Source organism: Scardinius erythrophthalmus (assembly GCF_964197995.2).
Source record: "Scardinius erythrophthalmus genome assembly, chromosome: 21".
In the NCBI taxonomy this organism is placed as follows: domain Eukaryota; kingdom Metazoa; phylum Chordata; class Actinopteri; order Cypriniformes; family Leuciscidae; genus Scardinius; species Scardinius erythrophthalmus.
The window spans coordinates 22,216,959-22,241,678 of NC_138241.1; the positions used below are offsets into that span (position 1 = coordinate 22,216,959).

General features: G+C 41.6%; 1 protein-coding gene across 9 annotated transcripts in view; it reads right to left on the reverse strand.

Annotated features, from left to right (window-relative positions):
* Positions 1 to 24,720, reverse strand: part of rin2a (Ras and Rab interactor 2a) — a 40,586-nt gene that overhangs the window by 10,228 nt on the left and 5,638 nt on the right. For 4 of the 9 annotated variants that reach the window (XM_081351887.1, XM_081351885.1, XM_081351891.1 and 1 more), the window contains 6 exons: positions 9,625 to 9,723; positions 5,307 to 5,395; positions 3,961 to 4,159; positions 3,728 to 3,836; positions 3,000 to 3,072; positions 2,131 to 2,222 (listed from right to left, as the gene is read on the reverse strand). In XM_081351887.1, the coding sequence (XP_081208013.1) occupies positions 2,131 to 2,222; positions 3,000 to 3,072; positions 3,728 to 3,836; positions 3,961 to 4,159; positions 5,307 to 5,395; positions 9,625 to 9,684 (622 nt within the window). In that variant the 5' untranslated portion in view covers positions 9,685 to 9,723. Of the gene's footprint in view, positions 1 to 2,130; positions 2,223 to 2,999; positions 3,073 to 3,727; positions 3,837 to 3,960; positions 4,160 to 5,306; positions 5,396 to 8,111; positions 8,173 to 9,624; positions 9,863 to 24,720 lie in introns of those variants that run through there. The other 5 variants (XM_081351888.1, XM_081351892.1, XM_081351889.1 and 2 more) reach the window with 2 other exon arrangements.

A 24,720-nucleotide genomic window follows, 5' to 3' on the forward strand; every position in this document is an offset into this window, starting at 1 on the left:
CATGTACTGGGTGCTGCATCATTTAATATATTTTTAAGGTAAATAAATTGAAACCTTTGCCAATTTAGTTTAGAACAAAATTGGTGTTGTATGGCCAGATATTTAAAATTATTTTTATTAAATAATAATAGCAATAATTATAATAATAGTAAATTGCCCGAAAGCTAGAACAGAAATATAGGATTGACAGGAAATCAGATTTCTTTTCTTGATCAGTCATAGTCATCTCCTAACTGATGACATCTGAGACAAGAGCGGGAAGTTTTTGCGTCACTCAGATCAGTTCTGCCGAAGTGGCACCTGTAAAGGCGTGGAATGACTGGAAACCTGCACCTGTGTATACAATTGTTCTTTTATTTGATCTTTTCTGTCTCTTCTTTGCCTCGCTCTCTGTAAACAAACTTAAAATGCTACCATTATGTTGTGTTGCCTTTGTCTCTTTTGCTCTGTCTGCTCTCATTCTTAACGCTTCTCTTGTTATCCTCAGCTCACCCCCACAGTTCCCTGATCATAATCGGCAGTCAATGAGCCGCTGGAATTTTGTCTTGGTGGAGTTCCTCTTGGAAAGGATCTTAGTTTGAGGTACCACACCCATCACTGCTCTCAGCTTAACTTCTGCATGGCCATTTTAGCATTCATTACTGCCTAACCGTATTATTACAGGTGGCATAACCAAGACTCGCTGTCTCACCTATCCCATTCAGACTGCCTGGTTTTCCAGACGAAAATATGATCCCCTCTGCGATTTCAAGTATGCCATTTCACAAAACTAAAATATGATCTTATTGCTCTTAAACTCTTAGATAAAAATATGACCCTAAACAAGTCATTTACTGATTTCATACTCAGATTATGATAAAAGAAATGTTTTTGACCCAAATCAAACAATTTAATCATATAATGATCATTTTCTTTTGTAATGTACCTCATAATTTCTGCTAATCAAACAAAACCAGAACAATTTACTTTTTATATGTCTTACTAGAGGAATGTCGTACATCACATACGTCAATTAAAGTACAAAGTTACAACATGAATCAGAAACAAAGCAAACAGGCAGATCTCTGTTTGACAGAGACATTCACTAGCGTCAAACACATCTGTGGTCAATTTCACCTAGCCAAAGTCTTATCCGCATATGTTGTCCGCATGAGCTGTTTGTAAAATGCCACGTGTCGAATGTTGCCGTATGTTTGCTGGCACAGTGACACCTGTATTGTCAATACTCCAGGATGTATCCGACTGACGTTGAATAGTACGACTGTACTATAGAATCTAGCATGTTCTTACAGCCTGCGGATTTAGGGCTTTAAGACTTAAAAACAATACAAGTAGATGGAAAGATCATACAACATTATGTTGAATTGGCTGCCTTTTTAATTTTCCATAGTTGGTCACTCCAATACTGTATATTAGGGATGCACAATATAAGGACACCATATGGTTGGTGCCACCATGGTTATTAGCGTATATTGGATCTTTAATTGTGAATTTCCTACATTTTTACATTTAGATTTCCTTTGATGTCATCCAACGCTCACTTAAAGTGAATCTTTAAAAACACTAATAATTTAATAACACTGATAAATTTAATCTTTAACAAATGTCAAAACTAATATGCATTTTTCATGCACATTATTATGTTGTGATGCATAAATTCACTTGTAGAATTTAAAATGACTGATTCTAATGGTATACAGTATAACAGTAAAGAGTTTTAATAATGGGTATCAATTGATTATTTGCAATAACATGAAAATAAGTATCAGTTTATCATATTTGAATATGTGCACCCCTTCTCTATGCTGAATATTTTGTCTTTATGTAGAGTTGGTGGTTACTTGTAAATGAAATGCTTAGCTAAATGCTTTATTTTAACGATTGAACTTTGCTACACTGAGTACAGTATTAAAACTTTGACCTGAATTGAAGATGGAATGCAAACATCTGCATTAGGTTTAAAGTACACACAGCATTACACCCAAACTCACAAACATATAACACATTTTTTTAAACACAAAAAAAGCTGAGGGCCATTAGAGGAGCAGTTATGCTGTCTGAGTAACGCTGAAACCCAACAGTCAGCAGTTAGGCTCAGTAAAACACTCATGCAAAGAGAAGAAAATTCACCTCTTCCGAACTGAGCCACTTCCTCCAGATCTGTGAGAGTCTTTGCAGCTGCGATGGCCTCAGGGAGCTTCAGGGTGAAGGGCAGAACGTCCCTAAAGAGCACAAATGAATGTTGAGAATCATTACAAACATTCTTCAAAAGACTGATGACAAATACTAAAAACTAAACGTGCTGAGAGTTGTTGTCTGCACTCGTGGAGAGAGTGAAAGAAAGAATAAGTAGGTGAGGGAGAAAGAGGTCTGTGTTTATCCACTGACTTTTCTGCGTGGCATTGGCACAGACCTAGCTTGGATTTGTTAAGTCTAGCAAGCCTCTTCATTACAGAGCTCATATGGGTGGTATGTAAACAGGTTAAAACAAACTGTTACGATCTGTTCTTTCAATCAAAAAGAGGCCATTTTTCCAGTTTAGACTCTTCCTTCCTGTTATTATCTGTGTTGCACTGGAATGCAATTGAATCAGCATCATCTGGTTTTACTTTACCACAAACTTTTTAATTTATTCTCAGAACTTCAGGAGATTTTCTTAAAGGCGCAGGGTATAATTTCCCTGCATTACAAAAATAACAACACCTCTCCTTTCCATTGGCCCAGTCCAACAGATAGTCCCACCCTAAACTCATGCCATTAGAGTTAGGCGGAGTCTGTATGCTTGGGTAATCATTACTACATGTAGTTTTAGTATACACTTCATTAGACTTTCTTATGGAAGAAGCAAGAATTCTTATAAATGAATAATATATACACCAACAAAACATAAAGGTTGCAGTCCTCCATCTTTTAGATATAAAACAGACCAGTAAATTATCTTGGAAACAAAAGCAGTTTTTGTAGCAGTTTCAGTTGTTTTCAGAATGGGATCATCTTACCTGCTGATACAGCAGAACGCCACCAGTCGAAAGAGGTCTGCAAAGCTGATCCCTGAGCCCTCCAGGGAAAAAGCTATAATAAAGACACACCACAGAAGGTTACACTGGACTTGCTATTGGAAAAGTGGAATGACCTAACAGCCTCTCTCAAAGGGAAAAGTAAACAGAGCCAAATTCGTACATTTAAACTTCCTTCACACAAGCCGCACAGGATCTGACCCACTTACTGTATGTGCAGAGAGTGACAGACAAAGGCAGAGAGAGAAGACAGAGAGATGAAACCATTCTAATATGCTGATTATACAAATCAGAGCAGAGTAGGCTTGTGGAAAGGAGGGGTTTAGAGAGACAATCTTTGAAAAAAACTTTTTCAGGTTCTTTGAGAAATGAGGTGATGTGCAATCTATATTATAAAAAAATTCAAAGGGGTTTTTTTTTTTTTTTACCTTGGATGCATGTAAACCTATTGTACGAGACTCCAAAACAAAATTAGGAACCTTTAAAATTGCATAATAGGGGCACTTTAAAATTCTCGATTAAACAAACGTCTGTAGTTTATTACTAAGTTAACTGCTGCTCTGACGAGAGAACAATTAGACAGGACGTGGAAAGGTAAATAAAAAAAAAAACCCCACCAAAACCTGGGGGAGGAGGAACTGAAAAAGGTGACATACACACACACACTATTAGTGGTCAGCAAATGGAAAGAAATTTGGTATAGTACTTACTATATTGGCTCTCTTTAACAGGGAAGTCCCGAACAATCAGCGTGTCACTGTCCATCCGCAGGGAAATCACCTTTTTCTGCAATTTATAACACCTCCTCACCACAAAACTCTAGGTAAAAAACAGACACACAAATGAAAGGAAAGAACAAGAACGTGAATAAAAAATAAATTGCTAAATATACTATTGTTGTTGAGCAAGTTGGCTGCTGCATCTGCGCAGACAGTGTCTTTACCCCTGCCGGCTGCGGCTGCAGAATGCGTCTGGCCTCCTCATCGCTGAGTGACAGCAGCAACCATACAGAGTGTGTCTGCATCAATCTGTCTAGGATGCTCATGCGTCTGCGTAGAGAGTCATACCCAGAATCCCTCACTCCAGGCGTGCCAGCGCAGGCAGAAGACTGCAGGAACAGACCACTCACCTCTCCTTCCAGACTACAGATATACACATAGAGAGAGAGAGAGAGAGAAACTTAGATTCCACAACAACATAAGATAAAAACAACACTTGATTGAAGCAGTGGTTGTCAAATGTTTTTAGGTGGCAGATCCCTTCAACAGTAAAATTTTATTTTATTTATTGAAGAAAAAAAAAATCTTACTAACCAACAAACTTCTGAACGGTTGTTTATAACCTATATCTTAGAACTGCCTGACTGTGAGTCTAAGCTAATGAGACTAAATGTTGACTAAAAGATATGCATACAATAACATACAACTTTGGTTTCCTCTGAGACTTTTAATTATAAACAGAGAGAAACCTTTATTTCACAACATCAAAAGATAAAAACAACACTTGGTCATGTATTGAAGCAGTGGTTGTCAAATGTTTTCATTGGCAGATCTGAGTTTTGTTTTTAACAGTATGATAGGTCAGTGTGGGTTTGGAAAAGTCTTACTGACTTTGTCTCTCAAGCTGTAAAGTGTTTCAAGTGACTGATATTAAAAATATAGACTACAGTAAGTTAAAATAATGCAAATATTATTATTTATATATATATATATATATATATATATATATATATATATATATATATTATAAAATAGCAATACCAATAAATATCAATACCAAGTGAAAAAAAAAAGATTAGAAGCTTGTTTTAGTTGTCACTTCAGTTGTTTTCCTATTTTTTGAAAGCTGATTGTGAGACACTTGTATTTGTTCCATGCACTTCCTTTTGATTTCATGGAAATGTGGTATTGCGAAACCATGTCCTACGGTGTAAAAATAAGACATGCTCCCCCCTGGTGGAGAACATAGGAAGTACAAAAACAAACACAATGAATCTTACACAGTCCAAAAAGACTCCGCAAGAGACAAGACATTTTAAAGCTGATGTCTGTTATTCAGTTGCATGAGTGTATTATATATCCAGTGGCATGAGTCTGTTAAGTTTTCAAAATCCTAAAACATTTGTTTTATTAAAACTATTTTAAATTTCCAAGTTTTTCAATGTGGTCTCAGACCTTTGGAATCCACTGTACAATTGAGCACAAATACAAAAGAAAACAGCATATAATGTAACCTAAAACTCCCATTAATGCCAGTGAGGAGGATGACAGTAATGAATGATGGACTCACCCCTGTAAGATCTCTGTCTCCGGGTCTCTTGCTGGCTGAACCATCTCCTGCTTTAGCTCTGAGATCTCCGAGGAGAATGTGTCAATCAGCTGTAGTCACACACACACACACACACACACACACACACACACACACACACACACACACACACACACACACACACACACACACACCATATGAGCATGAAGAGAAGAAAATCTGAAGACATTCTGAATATGTGCTCATGTGTCATGCATGTTTTGTATGAATGGGAAGTGGCTGTGTCTGGAATTAGTCATCATGAAATGATTCCCAGTAAACCAGCAACTGCGTCTGATTCCTTTCAACAACTAACAGTGAAAAGAATTCAGAAACAGAGACTTCAAAGAACAGTGCAGTTAATTTTCCTTTCATTATTCTAAAATGAAGCACTGAACAGCAGTCAGCAGTTTCCTTTGATTATTCCTTTCATTATTCTAAAATGAACAGCAGTCACAAATAAAATAAACAATATTGAAAGAAAAATGTATTCTGTGTGGTATAAGGCAAGATGATCTCTACCTAACTGCTTAGATCAGACATGAAGCACAGTGATTTTAGGTCAGTAAGGGTAAGTGCACTTGGAAAAGCTATTTTGTCATTGTATTTTTTCATAGATCTGAATTACTCTTGATGGCCAGCAGGGGGCAGGCAGTTTTTTTTTTCTCTCTCCCTTTTTAAATTTATTTATTTTTTGTTTTCTTGAACTTCTTTTAGCCTGCACAAATTCCCATTAACACTAACACTCATACGTGTGAGGAGACAGTCAAGATTTCAGTAAACCCTCGGCCATGAACCAGACAAGTAAAGACCCATCCACACTTTCGGTTGTGTTTCTTTTCTTTTTTTATCTGAGCCAGCATTTTCCGCTTATAGTCATGAGGTATTTCTCTAACTTCATCTCAGACTTTAGTCAGCAAACCACAATTACACACCAACCAGCTCACCGCCAAGAAAAGCACTCCGTAAAGACGTAAAATATACTTCAGTGATACCAAAGCGCTTACTTGCTGTAGATTATTGCTGAATGGGCTACACACTTGAAAGGTCAAGAATTATCAAACCAACATAAAATAAACGGGCTCACTGCAATGGCTTGATACGGCTCATTATCTGAGTCAGACAAGAAATAAAGTCGAAAACAAAGCTTATCATCTTAAAAACACTCAGGAACAGGCATGCATGAGTTTATACTTGTCACCATGGCATGAATAGCAGAGTATTCACTACTGGTCAAATGTTTGGGTTTAGTAAGAGTTTTCTTTAAAAGAAATATATATTTAGCAAGGGTGAAATAAGTTGATAAAAAGCAACAGTAAATACTTTTACATTTTTATTTCAAATACATGTTCTTTTGAACTTTTGGAAAATTATCATGAAAATGAATCAAAGAAAATACATTTATCAAGAATGAAAAACACTAAAGACTGGAGTAATAGCTGCTGAAAATTCAGCGTTGAAAACTTATTTTAATTGTAAAATATTTTCGAATATTACTAATTTTACTTTTTTATATATAATATATCTATAATTTGCACTTATTTGAAAAAAGAGAGCTAAAAAGAGTGGTTTCCTGCTAAGGAATTTCCCCAGTCATGTATCAATGAGATTGTGCAATACTAATGAGCAGCAATGAGAGAGAAAAACGGAAGATACGTTTTTAAAAGATTTACAAGAACACAGAAAATTCCTCTGAGCTATTGTCAGCCAGAAGGAAGACAATAGGACCACCTATCATTTACACTTAATAGAGCAAACAGACACAATCCCGCTGAGATGGAGAGAGACAGAGAGAGAGAGAGAGAGAGAGAGAGAGAGAGAGAGAGAGAGAGAGAGAGAGAGAGAGAGAGAGATGTCTGATGTAAAAATCATTCAGCTTGTGTTGATAAATTCATCCAGAAGCAGAGAATGACTTTAGCTTTAGTGATGAGCCATTAAAAGAGGTGATGAAGCAGAAAAAAAGGTGCAATTTCACCCGCTGGACATTTGTTAGGAAACTCTGATGCCTGTGAGGTGCTGGCTGGTGTTCTGGAGACTGGTGAGATCAAGAGCTCTTCCAAATGCTGCAGTCATCTGTGCCTCTATTTAATCAGCCGTGAGGTAAAGTCATTCATAGCATACAAAGCAGCCAAGAAAGTCTCTAGGAAACTATGTGCTGACATTTTACTAGCACGCTTGTTTCAGCCAAACACAATCCTAACACTGAAAGGAGTGTTCGAAATATAAACACTCAGTGACAGCAGCAGAGTTATTCAATTAAAGGGACTGTTCGCTCAAAAATGAACACTCAGTGATCCTTTACTCACCCTCACGTCATTCCAACATGTTTATTCCATGAAACACAAAAGTTTAAATTTTGAGGATCATCTTGGCCAATTTTTTCCATGAAAAACTAAAGTAAATTATATCATATAGCCTAGCAGTGGTTATGTTAATATAACAAAATTTTAATGATTTGAAGTACTGGTTATTGGCCATAGCATAAAGGTAATTGTTGACTTATCAGTATCTGCCAGAATTTTAATATTGTGCATCTCTAACATCATAAAAGTACTCAATATAGCTTGTATTTCAAGTCTTTTGCCATATGACAGTATTCAATGCCATATTTCATAAAAAAAGGGCAGGCATATATTCAAAATCACCTTCTGTGCTCCAAGAAAGCAAGAAAGTCGTACACATTTAGAACGACATAAGGGTGAGTAAATAATGACAGAATTTTCTTTTTGTTGTTGTCGTTGAAGTATTCCTTTAATAGATGACGAAGGTAAAATTCAATCCGCTCACCACATTCCACTGAAGTATCATCTAAATTGATGACAGGGAAGAGATGTTACAGGAGAGTTTTCTGTTAAGGAAACAAGGAGGAATATAAATTTGTGTTCACTGACGTTAATAATCTTATCATGCATTCGTCAAGGCCAATTAGTGTCAGAGCGAAAGCCTGATTTATTTGCCTTTGGCTGCATTTAATTGTTTACATGAAACAAAGCTTGCAACTACAACTTCCTCCTGCATGAAATGATCACAACACATGCTGGAAGAGAAGTAAGGTCACCCTGAAACAATTACATAAACATTCACACAAAAAGGCTTTACGTTTGTTGGAAGAATAGCTTGCAGAGATAACAGCTGGATCTATCATCCTCTGAGAACCTCTTAAGCTCGGCAGCTTTAGTGCTGGCAGAGAACGGACAGCATTCCACGTGGTCTCCAGAGGCCCTGACTAACCTGCGCTCTGTCTGGCTCTAAAGTAGGACACTTACAGAAAGCAAACTTATCCAGTGATGGTGGTTTTCAGTGTCATTTATTGCTGGTTGATACATTACTGTGGAAGATGTGAACAATAGTGTTGTTCAGTCATGACGTTCATGGTTGTGTGTACAGTAGCCTACCTAGTACCTAGTACTTTTTTTGTACCACCTCGGTTGAGGTTCCAAGCGAGCTGTACCGATACTAAAATGTGACGTGTAAACACTGCAGATCACTGATTGCGTTACCAGCGTCATTGTAGCTGCGACACGATACACCAAACCCACTAGATTTAAATAGTCAGCAACAGCCACTGCAGTATCATTTGTTCACACAACTTTTTTAAACGACTTGCTTTAACCATCGCCGCACGGAACTTGAAACAAGAAATGGTTGTATCGTGTTCAGTAGACGAGGTGGCGGTGCAACTATAACAATCAGTCTATAATCCCATCCCTGTATGACTTTTGTCTGTGGAACATAAAAACATATTTGAAAAATCTATATTTTTTGTCCATACAATGAAAGTCAATGGGGTCCAAAACAACATTATTTCAGACCCCATTCATTTTGATGGTGTAGACAAAAAGTGTTTTGTACCAAAAAGTCATTCAAGGTTTGGAATTTTTTTTTTTTTTTTGGTGACTATAGCTTTAATACCAGGGGCCAGTTGCATAAATACAACCACTATGTTAAGACTGTTTCATAAGAACTAGGCTTACCAACTACCAGTTGGTTAAAAATAATTACACAATCGTATTAGACCGATCTAAATTTGATGTTACATACTTAAATAGTTATGACTAGTCTTTAAGAAAAAAACTTGTAAGACCAGTGAGCAGTTTATGCAACAGACCACGGTTGTAAGATGGGTCTAAATGACAAAAAAAGCAAAACCAGTTTCTTAATATAGGGAGGCTCAGTTAGAGAAACTCATGTAATGATAAAATACAGTACATGCAAATTCATATCCAGAGCATGCAGGCAGGCACACACAGACAAACAAGGCAAAGCTCAGAGGACAGTGGGGATGTGTCTCTCCTCTCACCTTAAAAAAGCTGCTGCTCCGGTCCATGAGGCAGGACTGCATCATCATCTCTGCAGACATGATTTGGTGTAAGCAGCTCTTCTGTGTCGGGCTGGGTTTCTGTGGATCACAGACACACATGCTTTATTTTGAAGCCATTCCACATGGATAGGCCAGAGAAACGAGCATGCAAGACTTGTAGAGCAGGAGACTGGCATACATTCACCTCATGCACACTCTAAACTTCATCAAAAGCCTTCTTCCCTTGCACCTCATTTCCTGCCTTGTGGATTAACCAAAACTACACCCTTCACACAGTCACAAACACATCTTGTCCTAGGTTTCTTATAATAAGAAGGATGTGCAGTTTATAATTGCCCAATACTATCTATGTTACAGCTAGGGCTGTAAATTCAACACATTATTTTAGTACTATTAATAATAAGGTATAATAAATAATAATAAATAATCAGATAAATAAATATAAATTAAATTCTATGATTCTGAAGTATATATTTTTAAGTAATGAATTTATCAAATAATAACCTTAGCTATAACAAATTGCACTATACATTTGCATAGAGATCATGGAATTACTGTGTTAAGCTGCATTCACACTACAAGCATCAAAGCGACATGATCCCATTCATTTCAATGAAGAGTGGGTGATTTCTGGCGACACGAGCGACAGCGACCGTTGGCGACTGGATGGGGCGTGTCCAGCGATGCGACAAAGTTGAGATCAGTTCAACCTTAATGCAAATGAAGAGCAACTTTCGAGAGCGACAACCAATAGGAGGTATAAGTGGAGCGCACGTCATCCGTCACTCTTTAGTGCAGACTGCAGAGGCAAGATGAAGGAGAAGCTCATTTTAGCAGTCAGCAACTATACTATAATTTATGATATGTCTCCTTGTACATACGGTGGTACTCACATGTGCTGACTCCGAGCCGAATGGTTTCGTGATCCCAGATAGACCGGCATTTGCCCTTTTGCTGCAGATAAATAGCCTAGATGGCAAAGAGCACTTGCTGTTTCTCATTCATCTTTATTATTAGGCATTTAATGTAATGATTCCATTTAAATTTACACTTTTCCTTCCAAAATGTTTGTAGCAGCAAGAAAACAACATGGAGTGACATCTGTGAATGTCATTCGAACGTTACTAGGCAACCTGTAGTGGGAACGCCCTCTAGCGACCTCACCGTCAGCCACTGCTGACCAAGTCGTTGTAAGTGTGAATGCAGCATTAGTGAAAACAGAGATGACAGTCTGAGTTTAAATCTTTTGTTCACCCACTTTTCTAAAGAAATTTCAAAACAGCTTCAGGCATAATACAGGGAGAGGGTTCAGCTGGGAGACTGGTGGAGACAAAACCAGGGCAAAGGTCAAGCTATGAGAAAGGGTGGTGGTGGAAGAGAACAGGAGGAGGAACATAAAGCTTTCTTATGCACTTTATCAGCTGTAAATGTAAATTCTCCCTGGAATGTAGTGATTACTCACTGAAAATTACTCTTCAAAAGGCCAACATACTGTACAGTCAGGGTCAAAAGTTTGGAAACAATTTAGTCATACTGTAGAATGCAGTGCAATATGAAAACTGTTTTTTCATCCTCCTCCCTAAAGCTATATTGTAAGCACTACCATTCAAAAGTTTGGGGTAAGGTTTATTTTTTTTTTATAAATTAATTGTACTCAACAAGACTCAAAAGTGACCGTAAAGATTTTGACCTCGTAACTAAAGATTTATATTTCAAATAGTTTTTAGAAAAACTTCAAATCAAAGAATCATGAAAAAAAAAAAAAAAAATCAGTTTCCACAAAAAATAGTAAGCAGCACAACTATTTTTAACATTGATAATAAAAAGAAATGTTATTGGAGCACCAAATCAGCAAATTAGAATGATTTCTGAAGGATCATGTGACACTGAAGACTGGAGTAATGCTGAAACATCAGCTTTGCCTTTACAGAAAAATGAAAATTACAGAAAATGTTAAAATATCACAGTTCTCTTACGAGAGTCCTCTCGTACTGCGTTTTATTCAAAACGCTACGGGAAAAGTCTCTTTTCACGAAACACTGAAGCAAAAAATTATCCTTTAATTTTCATATATGTAAAACGCGTTGCGGCAGCAGCAGACAGCTATGGCGAGACGGCTTGCTCGCTCATTGGCTGCTCTGCGGCAACTGCTTAAGCCTATCGAGCGAGGCCTGAGATGACATCAGGCCAATGAGGGCGCTTCGCGCCTCCTCGCCACTTCCCGCCGAAACGGGCGTGGCTTACCTCTATAAAAGGAGCTCGAGAAGGCTGACTCACTTGATTTTAATCTCTTCAGCGAAGCGCACGCATCGCTGGATCACGGAAGCAAGCGTCGTTCGAAGCAAGCACTTCAGCGGGACGAGCCCTCGAAGCCGCTGGCCAACGCCGCCTTCTACAGCCGTACCTGCTGCGCTTTCCGACGCCTATATCCTTTATTGCTATATTGCTCTGTTTTCTGTGTGTGTGTGTGTGTGTTCGCTGCAACACTCACCCCTAAAAGAGCTGCGTCTTTTTCAAGACGCCTTCTCATGCAGCGCTCGCGCTCGCTGACGGCGAAATGCCCTCACTCCGAGCCAATTGCCTACGGTGACTCTGAGGACTCGCCAGGCATCCTTCCGAGGCTGCCCTTCCTGGAAGCGGACGGCGGGATTAGTTTTTCTTTACGTTACAAGAAAAGCTACCCTGCCTCCGCGCGCGTCATTCACCGGCGAAGGAGAAAAGAGTGTTCTCAGTCCCACCGTTGGTCGGTCTCACCTCTTTTCTCTCATATTTCTCAGTTCCCTGTTCGGCGACTGGAAATATTATTGCAGCAAGTGAGTCTGTTATAGCACGCTTGCCTGCCAGCAAACGCCGAGTAATACATGTTGACGCCGCCTTTGCCGCCAATGCTTCACTCTGTCAGTCCCCTGAAGGCGACTGCAGAGATGCATTTTGCAGACAGCGAGTGCGTAGTACCCGCTTGCCTGCAACCGAACACCGTTTCTACGGTTCCCGTGCGTCACTGGCGAAAGGAGAATGGAGTGTTTTCAGCCCCGCTGAAACTGGGCGATATCCACTCTTCTCACATTCAAAGCCTACATCCCCCTGTGGCTCAGTGGCGGAATTATAGGTTTTCCGCATGGGAGACCGGAGTTCTAATCCCGGTCTAGCGGCATATATTTTTATGCCGCCAATGCTTCGCTCTGTCAGTCCCCTGAAGGCGACTTCGGAGATGCATTTTGCAGCCAGCGAGCGCGTAGTACCCGCTTGACTGCAACCGAACGCCGTTTCTACGGTTCCCGTGCGTCACTGGCGAAAGGGGAATGGAGTGTTTTCAGCCCCGCTGAAACCGGGCGATATCCACTCTTCTCACATTCTGGCATATTTCAGGCGTCTGAAAATGTTAGTATTGCATGTCGTGCTTACTCGCATGCCTGCAAGCAAACGCCAGTGTGGATAATACTCGCGCTGACTTTGTCTATGTATCTTCACTGTGGTCCAGTGGTAGATTATTAGACTCTCGCGCGAGGGATCTGAGTTCGAATCCCGGGTCTGCCGGCAGAAAATATTTTGCCGCCGAATGCAAATCACTCTGTTTGTTCCCCGAGAGGCAACTGCAGACGTGTTTGTTTTCGCAGCCCACGAGCACGTGGTACATGCCTGCAAGCAAACGCCAGTGTGGATAATACTCGCGCTGACTTTGTCTATGTATCTTCACTGTGGTCCAGTGGTAGATTATTAGGCTCTCGCGCAGAGGATCCGAGTTCGAATCCCGGGTCTGCCGGCAGAAAATATTTATGCCGCCGAATGCAAATCACTCTGTTTGTTCCCCGAGAGGCAACTGCAGACGTGTTTGTTTTGCAGCCCACGAGCGAAGTCCCGGCCACGGCCGATAATGCTATATGTGTACAGAAGATGCCCACTGCTTGTGCCCATCCCTACATATTAGCACAGCCCTTCACACAGGGCCCGCGCTCATATATTCGACTCGGGTCGATCACGCACACAACATAGTGAACGTGCCCACTGCCTAGTGCCCACAAACACTATGTTCTGCATGCCTTGTGGTTTCTGTAAAGACGAAACCTGTGCATTCACACTGCTCAGGCAGACAATGCACTCATTGCAGTAATTGTGCCCGCTCTCCCGCGCCCACACTTACTAACGGTCATTATATGTCCTACGGGACTCGCCCAGCCCTCCCTTGCTCGGTTAAACACCGCAGCGGGGTCGAGCGCAGGCATTCTGCCCGGCTACGGCCGATGGTGCTATAAATGTAGTCTCGATGCCCACTCCTCAGTGCCCATCACGACACATAAGCACAGCCCTACACTTAGGGCTCGCGCACATAAAATCGACTCAGGTCGATTGTGCTTCCAACATAGTGAGAGTGCCCGCTTCCCTGTGCCCACGAACACTATGTCTAACAGATCACAGGCTCTCTGTAAAAACGAGACCTGTGAGCGCGCGCTCTGCTCAGGCAGACACCGCGCCCAAAGCAGTAAATGTGCCCGCTCCCAGCCCACATCTACTCGCTCACATGAGTCCTATGAGACTTTCTCAGTCCTCCCTCACTCAGCTAAGCACTGTAGTAAGGTCGAGGACGAGCGTTCCGCCCGCTGTATTAAGCGCGCGCCCCGCCTCAAATGCCACAGGCATAATGCCTGTTGTATCCCCCGAAGCGCCTCTGTCGCACGGCGATCAGAGCGCGCTCCGTATCCAGCCCCTAGCCAGCCATGCAGAAGCATGGGCAGCGCTCCCAGGGGTTTCGGACTGGGTGCTAGGCATTATAAAGAGAGGCTTCTCGCTACAGTTTTGTCGACGCCCTCCCCGCTTCACAGCGCGCGTCGAAACTTCGGTTTCGTTGGAAGTAGCTCACCTACTTCGAGCCGAAATATCAAAACTGATAAGCAAAGGGGCGATAGAGCGCGTTCCCCCAGCTCTAAGCGAAGGGGGACTATACAGCAGATACTTTCTAGTCCCCAAAAAGGACGGCGGTATCAGACCCATACTGGATCTAAGACGGCTGAACAGAGCTTTAGTGAAACACAGTTTCAAAATGCTCACAACCAGCAAAATTCTCGCGCATGTTCGCCGAGAAGACTGGTTCATGTCGATAGGTCTGAAGGACGCGTATTTTCAAATACAGATAGCGTCACACCACAGGCGATACTTGAGATTCGCCTTCGGGGGTCAGACATACCAGTATACAGTCCTGCCATTCGGCTTGTCCCTAGCACCTCGTACATTTACGAAATGCATGGACGCAGCGCTCGCTCCTCTCAGACTCAGAGGCATGCGAGTGCTGAACTATTTGGACGACTGGTTGATCCTAGCTCAATCACGATCACAGCTCGTGGAGCACAGAACCATTTTACTCGATCACCTCGAGAATCTTGGTATCACAGTCAACTGGACAAAGAGTTCATTGAACCCCAGTCAAACGATTTTGTTTCTGGGCGTCGTTCTGGACTCACAGTCTATGACAGCGCGGCTGTCACCACAGCGCGTGTTGAACATTCAGCGCGCGGCGAGGTCTTTCCGCCGCGGCGCTGTCACCCCGCTCAGGAAGTTTCAAAAGATGCTGGGTCTCATGGCTTCAGCATCGTCAGTTCTCCGGCTGGGCCTGCTCCGCATGCGCCCGCTGCAGTTCTGGTTGAAAACGCGGGTACCGCGCAGAGTGTGGGCGACCGGTCGATTACGCCTCAAGGTCGATCAGAGCTGTGTTTCAGCCCTGGCGCCTTGGACGGCGGACGACTGGTACCAATCAGGTGTAAGCCTGGGGACTTCCTCGAGAGTGAGGATGGTGTCGACAGACGCATCCACCTCGGGATGGGGAGCTCTGCTCGGGGGCAGACCGTTCTTCGGCCTGTGGTCGGAACGAGAAAAGCTCCAACACATAAACTGCCTAGAAATGCTGGCAGTGCACAACGCGATGACGCGTTTTTGTCCCCACATCAAGGACGAACACGTCATAGTCCGTTCGGACAACATGGCTGTGGTGTCCTCCATAAATCGCCAGGGCGGTCTGAAATCCACATCCCTGTACAGGCTGGCGAAACGCCTCCTTTTATGGGCTCAGCACAACTTACGCTCGCTGAGAGCAGTGCATGTACCTGGGCTTCAGAATGTGGGCCCAGACAGACTGTCCAGGAACAATGTTCCCCCGGGCGAATGGTCTCTACACCCACAAACAGTCCGGCTGTTGTGGGAGAGATTCGGCAGAGCGGAGGTGGACCTTTTCGCGTCCCGCGAAAACGCGCACTGCCCCGCGTTCTTTTCAAAGACCGACAGCGCGCTGTCCCGAAGGTGGCCACGCTGCCCGTTATACGCTTTTCCCCCCGTCTCCCTCCTGCCACAGGTGCTGGAACGGGTCAGGGAAACGAAATGCTCAGTCCTGCTTGTAGCTCCGTTCTGGGAGAACCAGATATGGTTCCCAGTTCTGATGCAGTTGGCAGATATCGATCCATGGCCACTGCCGTTGAGGAGAGATCTCCTCTCGCAGGCCGGGGGCTCGATTTGGCACCCACACCCGGAACTGTGGTCCCTTCATGTGTGGGTGCTCAACAGATACCCGTTGGTCTCACAGAGGGAGTCTTGAATACCATCACTCAGGCTAGAGCGCCGTCGACACGGCGGCTTTATGCTTCGAAGTGGTCGGTTTTCTCCGGCTGGTGTACAGCTCGGAGCATTTCACCCCTCGAATGTGAGGTAACGGAGGTTCTCTCCTTCCTACAAGAGCTGTTGGATAAGGGCAGATCCCCTTCCACGCTCAAAGTGTATGTGGCGGCTATTTCAGCGTTCTTTGGTTCAGCGCTGGGTCAGTCACTGGGAAGGAATGATTTAGTCATCCGCTTCCTCAGGGGAGCTAGGAGACTGAATCCGCCCAGACCTCCTTCAGTTCCTTTGTGGGACCTTTCTACGGTCCTGGTGGCCATGAAAGGTGCCCCTTTCGAGCCTATCCAGTCTATTAGCCTCAAACATTTGTCTTTCAAACAGTGTTTTTGATGGCTCTCGCTTCAGTGAAGCGCATAGGCGACCTGCACGCGCTCTCTGTGAGCCCGGCGTGCTTGGAGTTTGGTCCTAATGACTCTAAAGTCATACTCAAACCTAAGCACGGCTACGTGCCGAAATCCCTCAACACGCCCTTTCGGGCTCAGGTCATTTCCCTGGCTGCCCTGCCGGCATCGAGTGAGGAAGGGGACTCGAGTTTTCTTTGCCCTATTAGGGCTTTAAGAGCTTATATGTCCCGCTCTGCTGTCTTCAGACAGACAGAGCAGCTCTTTGTCTCGTTCAGTGGACGTTCCGAAGGAATGGCTGTTTCGAAACAAAGTCTATCCAGATGGATAGTTGACGCCATAGCGCTGGCTTATACTGCCAAGGGCATTCCATGCCCGTTGGGAGTCAGAGCGCACTCTACGAGAAGCGTTGCTTCTTCGTGGGCTTGGTCCAGCGGGATTTCCCTACAGGATATATGTACGGCGGCAGGCTGGGCCTCGCCGTCTACATTTATCAGGTTTTATAACCTAGAGGTTCCCGCCTTGCAGGCTAAGCTTTTGTCGGTGTAATCCGTTCAGCCGTCTAGTCAGACCGCTGAAACTCATGCGCTATGCGCTACCGACTATCTTGGGCAGAACTGTGTAAGACCCACATTTTCCGCATTAGTTCAGGTTCCCTACCCTGTCTATGTGATGATTATACTTGCGTCTGTGGACATGTTTATTCTACGACGCTACAGTTTAGGGAATTAAGGCTCCCACCCTTATTCCCTGACTCTGTGTGAGTCAATCTGGTGATTATGCACTGTGTGCCTGAAATAGCTTCCGGTGATCAGTGTTTTTTTATCCCAGCACGCACGGCGTTTTGCAAGGGGTTCCCGTAGCGTTTTGAATAAAACGCAGTACGAGAGGACTCTCGTAAGAGAACGTACTCGGTTACTAACGTAACCTCGGTTCTCTCTAGAAGAGGGAACGAGTACTGCGTTCTCTGCCGTGCGTACGGTTCACTCTGGTTCGCTTCGGCGATCAAAATCAAGTGAGTCAGCCTTCTCGAGCTCCTTTTATAGAGGTAAGCCACGCCCGTTTCGGCGGGAAGTGGCGAGGAGGGCGCGAAGCGCCCTCATTGGCCTGATGTCATCTCAGGCCTCGCTCGATAGGCTTAAGCAGTTGCCGCAGAGCAGCCAATGAGCGAGCAAGCCGTCTCGCCATAGCTGTCTGCTGCTGCCGCAACGCGTTTTACATATATGAAAATTAAAGGATAATTTTTTGCTTCAGTGTTTCGTGAAAAGAGACTTTTCCCGTAGCGTTTTGAATAAAACGCAGTACTCGTTCCCTCTTCTAGAGAGAACCGAGGTTACGTTAGTAACCGAGTACGTTTTACAGGTTTTTTTTTTTTTTTTTTTTTTTTTTTTTTTAAATAAATGCAGCCTTGGTGAGCATAAAAGACTTCTTTTCAAAAAACATTAAAAGAATATCTTACAGACCCCAGTTTTTTGAGTGGTATTTATTGTATACAATCAGCCAGGGTCAAAACTTTGGAAAAAATGTATTCATAAAGGGGAGAGAAATATCACTGGTAGAAAATCCTGTTTCCCCCTGGTTGTCACAGTCAGTGTTAAAATTAAAGCAAGCTTTTTGTAACTGTACCTTTCAGACTTCAACATGTAAACAGTCTCAACTGTAATTGACAAAAGTGTCATTCATTAGAATGGAAAGTTCCTGAATACTTAACCATTAATATGGAACATGAATTACCAAGCCATTTTACAATTTAATTTCTATGAATTTGCTGGAGTGACTATAGAGGAAGCTTTTTGTATTGTACTGCATAGTACATAACATTATTTGACTTCAAAACATTCATGGAACATCTTTAACATTCAATTTAATTCAAAAATAAGTTACATAAATACACCCTCCCAGAGAAAGCGTAAACAATACAGCCATTAAAAACAGCCACACTGCCTCTGCAGGTCTCTTTGTTCCCGAGGAGTGAGTGTCTCTCTACTGCTGCATAAGATTGTCATCAGCTAAAGCAAGAGCCAGCGCTGACCCACTTCCAGATGCTGCAGATACCCAACACCCAGAAATGCTTTGATCCAGCACAGCTGTCTGAGTTATGTACAACAGCTTTTTCCATCACAGACAGCACAGTCTTGCTTGCACAGTGTCAACCTGACTCCACTCTTACTGTCGACAAAGAAAACACAAAGCCTTTTCTCGCTGGATGAATTTATGTGTTGAGCTAACACAAAGCTGCTGTCTGGGTGCTGACACTGAAAGGAAAACTGTGGCAAACATGTGGAGCTCAGCTCACGAAGCTTTTGATGTGACCATCAAGAAGATTTGAAAAGAAGCAGCATCTCCTCCCAAACCTTTGCTTTCTTCTACACATATTGCTATGGACTCTTTTGTCCTCCAGAGCCAATTATCAGCAGTGCTTATAAGTTCAGACTGTAGCACAATTCAGTACTAGAACCCCTAAATACTGGAAGAGAAGTCTGAGTCGGTTCCAGGTATTTGCTGTGAAGTGTTGTTCCTGTGTTGACAGATATGGATTGAGTTTGACATGTTAATCTACTCCTCTCTGTGATGAGGCTTCACCTCATGTTGTTGCTGTAATGAGCCATCACAACACACATTCATCTTTCCTCAGCAGGGCTCAACAATAAAAAAAATTCTGCTTGCGCTGCCAACATTATATAGTCACTGTCCACAGATATATCAATAAACATATGCACATTTGCTGGAAAACATTGTCATATTTTATGGTTACAAAACAAGTGACAGTTCCATCATCTGGATCGAAACTCTCTCTCAATTGCCCTATGAATTCAAGCAAGCCCTTTTTGAGCCCTGCTCAGTACATCAACCAGAGAAAGCAAGCTGTTATTTACCTTGCATTATCCCGTTTTTGTGCCTGTATCTGTTTTTGAAAGACTCAACAAGACGCACTCACATACGACTCGGTGAGTAAACAGGAAACCCCTCGGACTGCCAGCACGGGCAGAATAAACACAGGCAAAGTTATTAACTGGCCACTGTGGAGCACAGACGCGCAGAGAGAGAGAGAGAGTGTGTGTATGAGAGAGAGAGAGAGAGAGAGAGAGAGTACAGTTCAATTGGTCATTTATCTCCCTCACCCACTGTCATCTCAATAGAGATGTCACGGCACTGGGATACACAGAAAATTACAGTTGAAAGGAACAGCCTTTGTTAGTGCATCTAAAATGTCAACAACTGCAAACAACACTAGACTAAAAGCTAACTCTTATCCTGTTTCCAACCAACCAGGGTCATTTGCTATAGTGTGCTGGGCGGCTTATACAATTGTACAAAAGGTTCAACACTCCAGTTTTGTGTGTGTGTGTGTGTAGTGCTGGGTAGATTAATTAGAAATCGTAGTCCATCATTGAATACAAATTACATGATACAAATCTGTTGTTAGTTACTTTTGACCTAACTTGTTAATAACATTGATTTAAATAGTCTTGATCTTGTACCATTTTGATAAAAAATGCAAAGAGAAAGAAAAATATATATATATAAAAAATGTTATCAACAACATGAAGTGCACTAAACATTACATTATATCAGGAACTGCAGGGTTGATAAATAAAACAATAAAAATAAATCACTAATTAAAAAATATATTTTATTTGTTTCTGCTGTGCGGCCTCTCAATTTTCCATGTAATCATAGTCGTCTGAGTAGTGGCCAGTCTGTGTGTGCAATTCCACAAAACTTTTGAGGAAGGAAACTTTAAAAGGTAAAAAATAAGAATTATTGAGGATCAACAAATTCTGAATAATTTACTGCCATTCTGTGAATATTAAGTAATCATGTAATCAATAAAAAAGTAACTGTATTCTGATTACCAGTATTTTAAAATGTAATGTAATCTAATTACAAGTATTTCATTTTTGGAATCTGATTACGTAATCCAGATTACATATAATCAATTACTACCTCAGCATCTCACAAAAGTTAGTACACCCCTCACATTTCAGCAAATATTTTAATATATCTTCGTAAGGGACAATACTACAGAAATGAAACTTGGATATATTTTAGAGTAGTGAATGTGCTGCTTGAATAGCAGTATATATTTACTGTCCTCTGAAAATAACTCAACATACAGCCATTATTGTCAAAAAAGCTGGCAATAAAAGTGAGTACACCCTACGTGTCAATATTTTGTGTGAGCACCATTGTTATCTAGCACTGCCTTAATCTTCCTAGGCATGGAGTTCGCCAGAGCTGCACAGTAATGACATAATGACACTCCTTCATAATGACATCACAGGTGCTCAATAGGGTTCAGGTTTGGAGACGTACTTGGCCACTCCATCACCTTCACCTTCACCTTCCTCAGCAAGGCAGTTTTCATCTTGGCGGTGTGTTTGGGGTCGTTACCATGCCGTTTCGACACAGTTTCTGAAGTGAGGGCATCATGGTCTGCTTCAGAATGTCACATGCTGGAATCCATGTTTCCCTCAATGAAGCGCAGCTCCCCAGTACCAGACCATGATGCTACCACCACCATGCTTGACTGTAGGCAAGACACAATTTTATTGGTACTCCTTACCATGGCGTCACCACACAATCTGGACACACCATCCTAATCCAAACAAGTTTATCTTAGTCTCATCAGACCACAAGACATGGTTCCAGTAATTCATGCTCTTGGACAGGTTGCTTTCAGCAAACTGTTTGCAGGCTTTCTTGTGAGCCAGCTTCAGAAGAGGCTTCCTTCTGGGACGACGGCCATGCAAACCGACTTGTTTCAGTGTGCAGTGTTTTGTCTGAGCACTGACAAGCTGACCTTCCGCTTCTGCAACCTCTAGTTTAATAAAGCAATGCTGGCAGCACTCATGCGTCTGTTTTCTGAAGCCAGCTTCTGCACCTGACGCATAGCACGAGGACTCAACTTCTTTGATTGACCCTTGCAAGGTCTGTTCCAATTGTATTCACTTTTGTTACCAGCTATTTTGACAATAATGGCAGTATGTTGAGTTATTTTCAGAGGACAGTAAATATATACTGCTATACAAGCAGCACATTCACTACTCTAAAATATATGCAAGTTTCATTTCTATGGTATTGTCCCTTGAGAAGATATATTAAATGTATATTAAACGTGAGGGGTGTACTCACTTTTGTGATATATATATATATATATGCACAAACTGTGTATTTGTTTTTCTTTATTTCCTTAAATCCCTTTTAATCCTTATTTTATTTAATTCCTTAATGTGTGTGTTGATGTAGGAGTCTGCTCAGCTGGGCTGTTCGGACCCACACAAAGGCACATCTGAACCACGAGGCACAGAGCGTCTCTGTGTCCTGCACATTTAACAGGTGCGTGGTAGCAGAGAGGATTTTCTGTAGTCTGGCGAGACCGGGCAGGGCCTGACAGGAAATGGAGCTCGCAAGCAATTAAGGGGGCTGAGATATAAACAAAGAGAACAAATAGAACAAAAATGTGAGCAAGACAACTCTGTTATTCTCTGGTATGGTATTTCTGGTATTCTTATCTGGGCTGATGTAAACAGGAACTTAATATTTTAGAGTAAGCTTGACAGTGAACAGTTTTTAGGCCAAAACAACATCATGCCACTAAAAACAAAACAAAACACTACAGCAGAGTTGATTGACAGCCTTGGAACATTGCTTGGATTCAGCACGAGTCAAGAAATGATTTGGAAAAAAAAAAAAAAAAAAAACATTTTTTGTGGAAGGTTCAAAAGAATAGCATTTATTTCAATTAGAAATCTTCTGTAATTAAAAATGTCTTTACTGTCACTTTATGATATATTTAATGCAGTCTTGCTGAATTAGTATTAATGTCTTTAAAAAAAAAAATCTTCAAATAAAATAAAAACATAAAAGGGACACATGATATATGTTATACCTTAAGGTATAATATTAGTCAAAGTTTTGTGCACCAAAAAACAGATTTTAATTTTTTACCATCTCTCTCTCTCTCTCTCTGGTCTACTGTTCCTTTAACACTGATGTAAACGCTCTCTGATTGGCTAACTTTGCATGCAAGTTGCACAAAGGCATTGCTTTCTTGTTAGGGATCCAGAAAAAGTACAATATTCACCAACTTATCTTACTCTCATCATTTGTAAAATATCAGCTGGATCTTCTATTGATGATTAATAGGATATCCTACTTCCACATTATTTCTCCACATTTTAGCAATTGGTGTCGAGAATAAAATACGATGTTGCTTTGCAATCAAAGTGCATCTGTATAATCATTAAGCAATTGAGCAATGGGCTTTTGCCCCATTCCTGTTAATGTAACTGACAGAGGAAGTCACAGCGTGTTGCTGAAAGATGCAGTCTTTCCAGTCCTGTTGAACTGGAAATGTGTTGGTTTAGACTCAAAGTGTGATTCACAGCTAATGAAATCAGACGTGCAGTTTGTATAGTTCATGTTTGTATTGAAGTGATCTTGTGAGTAATAGGCCTATTTAACAGCAAACAAGTGAAAGTCTAAACAAAAGCCAACTATAAAATGTACCCATGCAGAGAGTGCTGAGAGTCTATAAATCACCCTAAAATTATTTAAATAATCATTATGCTAAATTATTTAATTTCCCTGAAGTCCCCATATTCTTGGGAGTGAATTTTAGAACCAACTTAATTGTTGGCATATTGAACATTTATAACATATGGTAGAGAGACCGTAACTAGGATAAATTACAGCACAAATCACACACACATTCAAAGCATTATACTAATAAATCACCCTTAAGTCTGATGCAGTGGTTAGACAGTGTGTGAGAAGGGGAAGGGAGTGGGAATAGAGACTGTGTTTCTATTGGATAATAAAGTCATCTGGCACTGTGTTAGGACCCTGCTGCTACATGGCCCTCCACCTCACAAAAACCCAGCTGGAGTAAATCCAGCTCGGCTCAGAGCCTGTAGAGAGCTCTCCCCGGCCGAGGTAGGGGGACAACAGCCTTGAGACTACAACAGTTAAAAACACAGCACACTACAGACATCCCTGCTTTAGAAACAACAACATATTATACATGCAACGCAACCCACTCGTCTTTTCAAGTGGTGCTTACATAACTAACAGAGACGGAGATACAAGCTGTGATCCAAAGATTTAGATCCAGTCTTTCCTCCATCAGGGCATCTCTAATCGGTTTTGTGGTCTGTTTACAACCCAAATGCCCAATGTTGTGCTGTACACTCATGTAAAGCCACTTTTAATAACATGTGAGGGATAAACTCGCACCTCGATTAGATTCGTTTGTTGTGATAAGACTTTTCTGTTTCTGTTGTTATGCTGACACCATCTTTGATATTTACTTTATTTTCTGTCACTATGGTTAGTTATTTAGTAGTTACATGGTAATTGTGAAAACAGAATAGCCAATTTAAACTGCCAAACACTATATCTGTATCATTCCACTTGTCTGTGTTGCGTGTCCCAGACAGACTGTTAGTGTGTGCATTAGTGATGGGGATTTTTAGTGACACATTCTGCAAGTTACATTAATACGTCAGTTGATGGCGTCATTGAATCATTTACACAACTGATTAGTTCAAACACACCGATTCATTCAGAAACAAAACAAGTGACGATTGATTGAATTGTCTTGTCCAAATACCCACACTTGCGGTCTTTGCACTTGTCTACTTGAATTACGCATTTCCTCTATTTGGCCCAAGTGTTCAAGTAGGCATGAAGACTGCAAGTGTGTGTAGAACTTTTGATTACTCAATGGGACACACTTATAGTCTTGCAAAAAAAAAAATGCAAGTGTTTAAAGAGCATTTATTTATTATATTTTCAATACTTTGCATTTTAAAATAAACGACATGTTTGTTCAGTAGTCGCTATGTAGCTAACAGACGAAACAAATTTAAAATTGTGGTGCTTCTAATTAAGTGATAAAAACAGTTGCAAATGTTGTAAAAAAATAGGCCTAAACATACCATACTCATCTTTGCACCAATAAAATGTGCAACACTTTATATTTTTACTACCAAATTATATGCATCTAATTAATTTAAATGACAGTGGAATGATTTCCTCAACATCTCGCGATTTTGGAGCACATGAGTTCCCG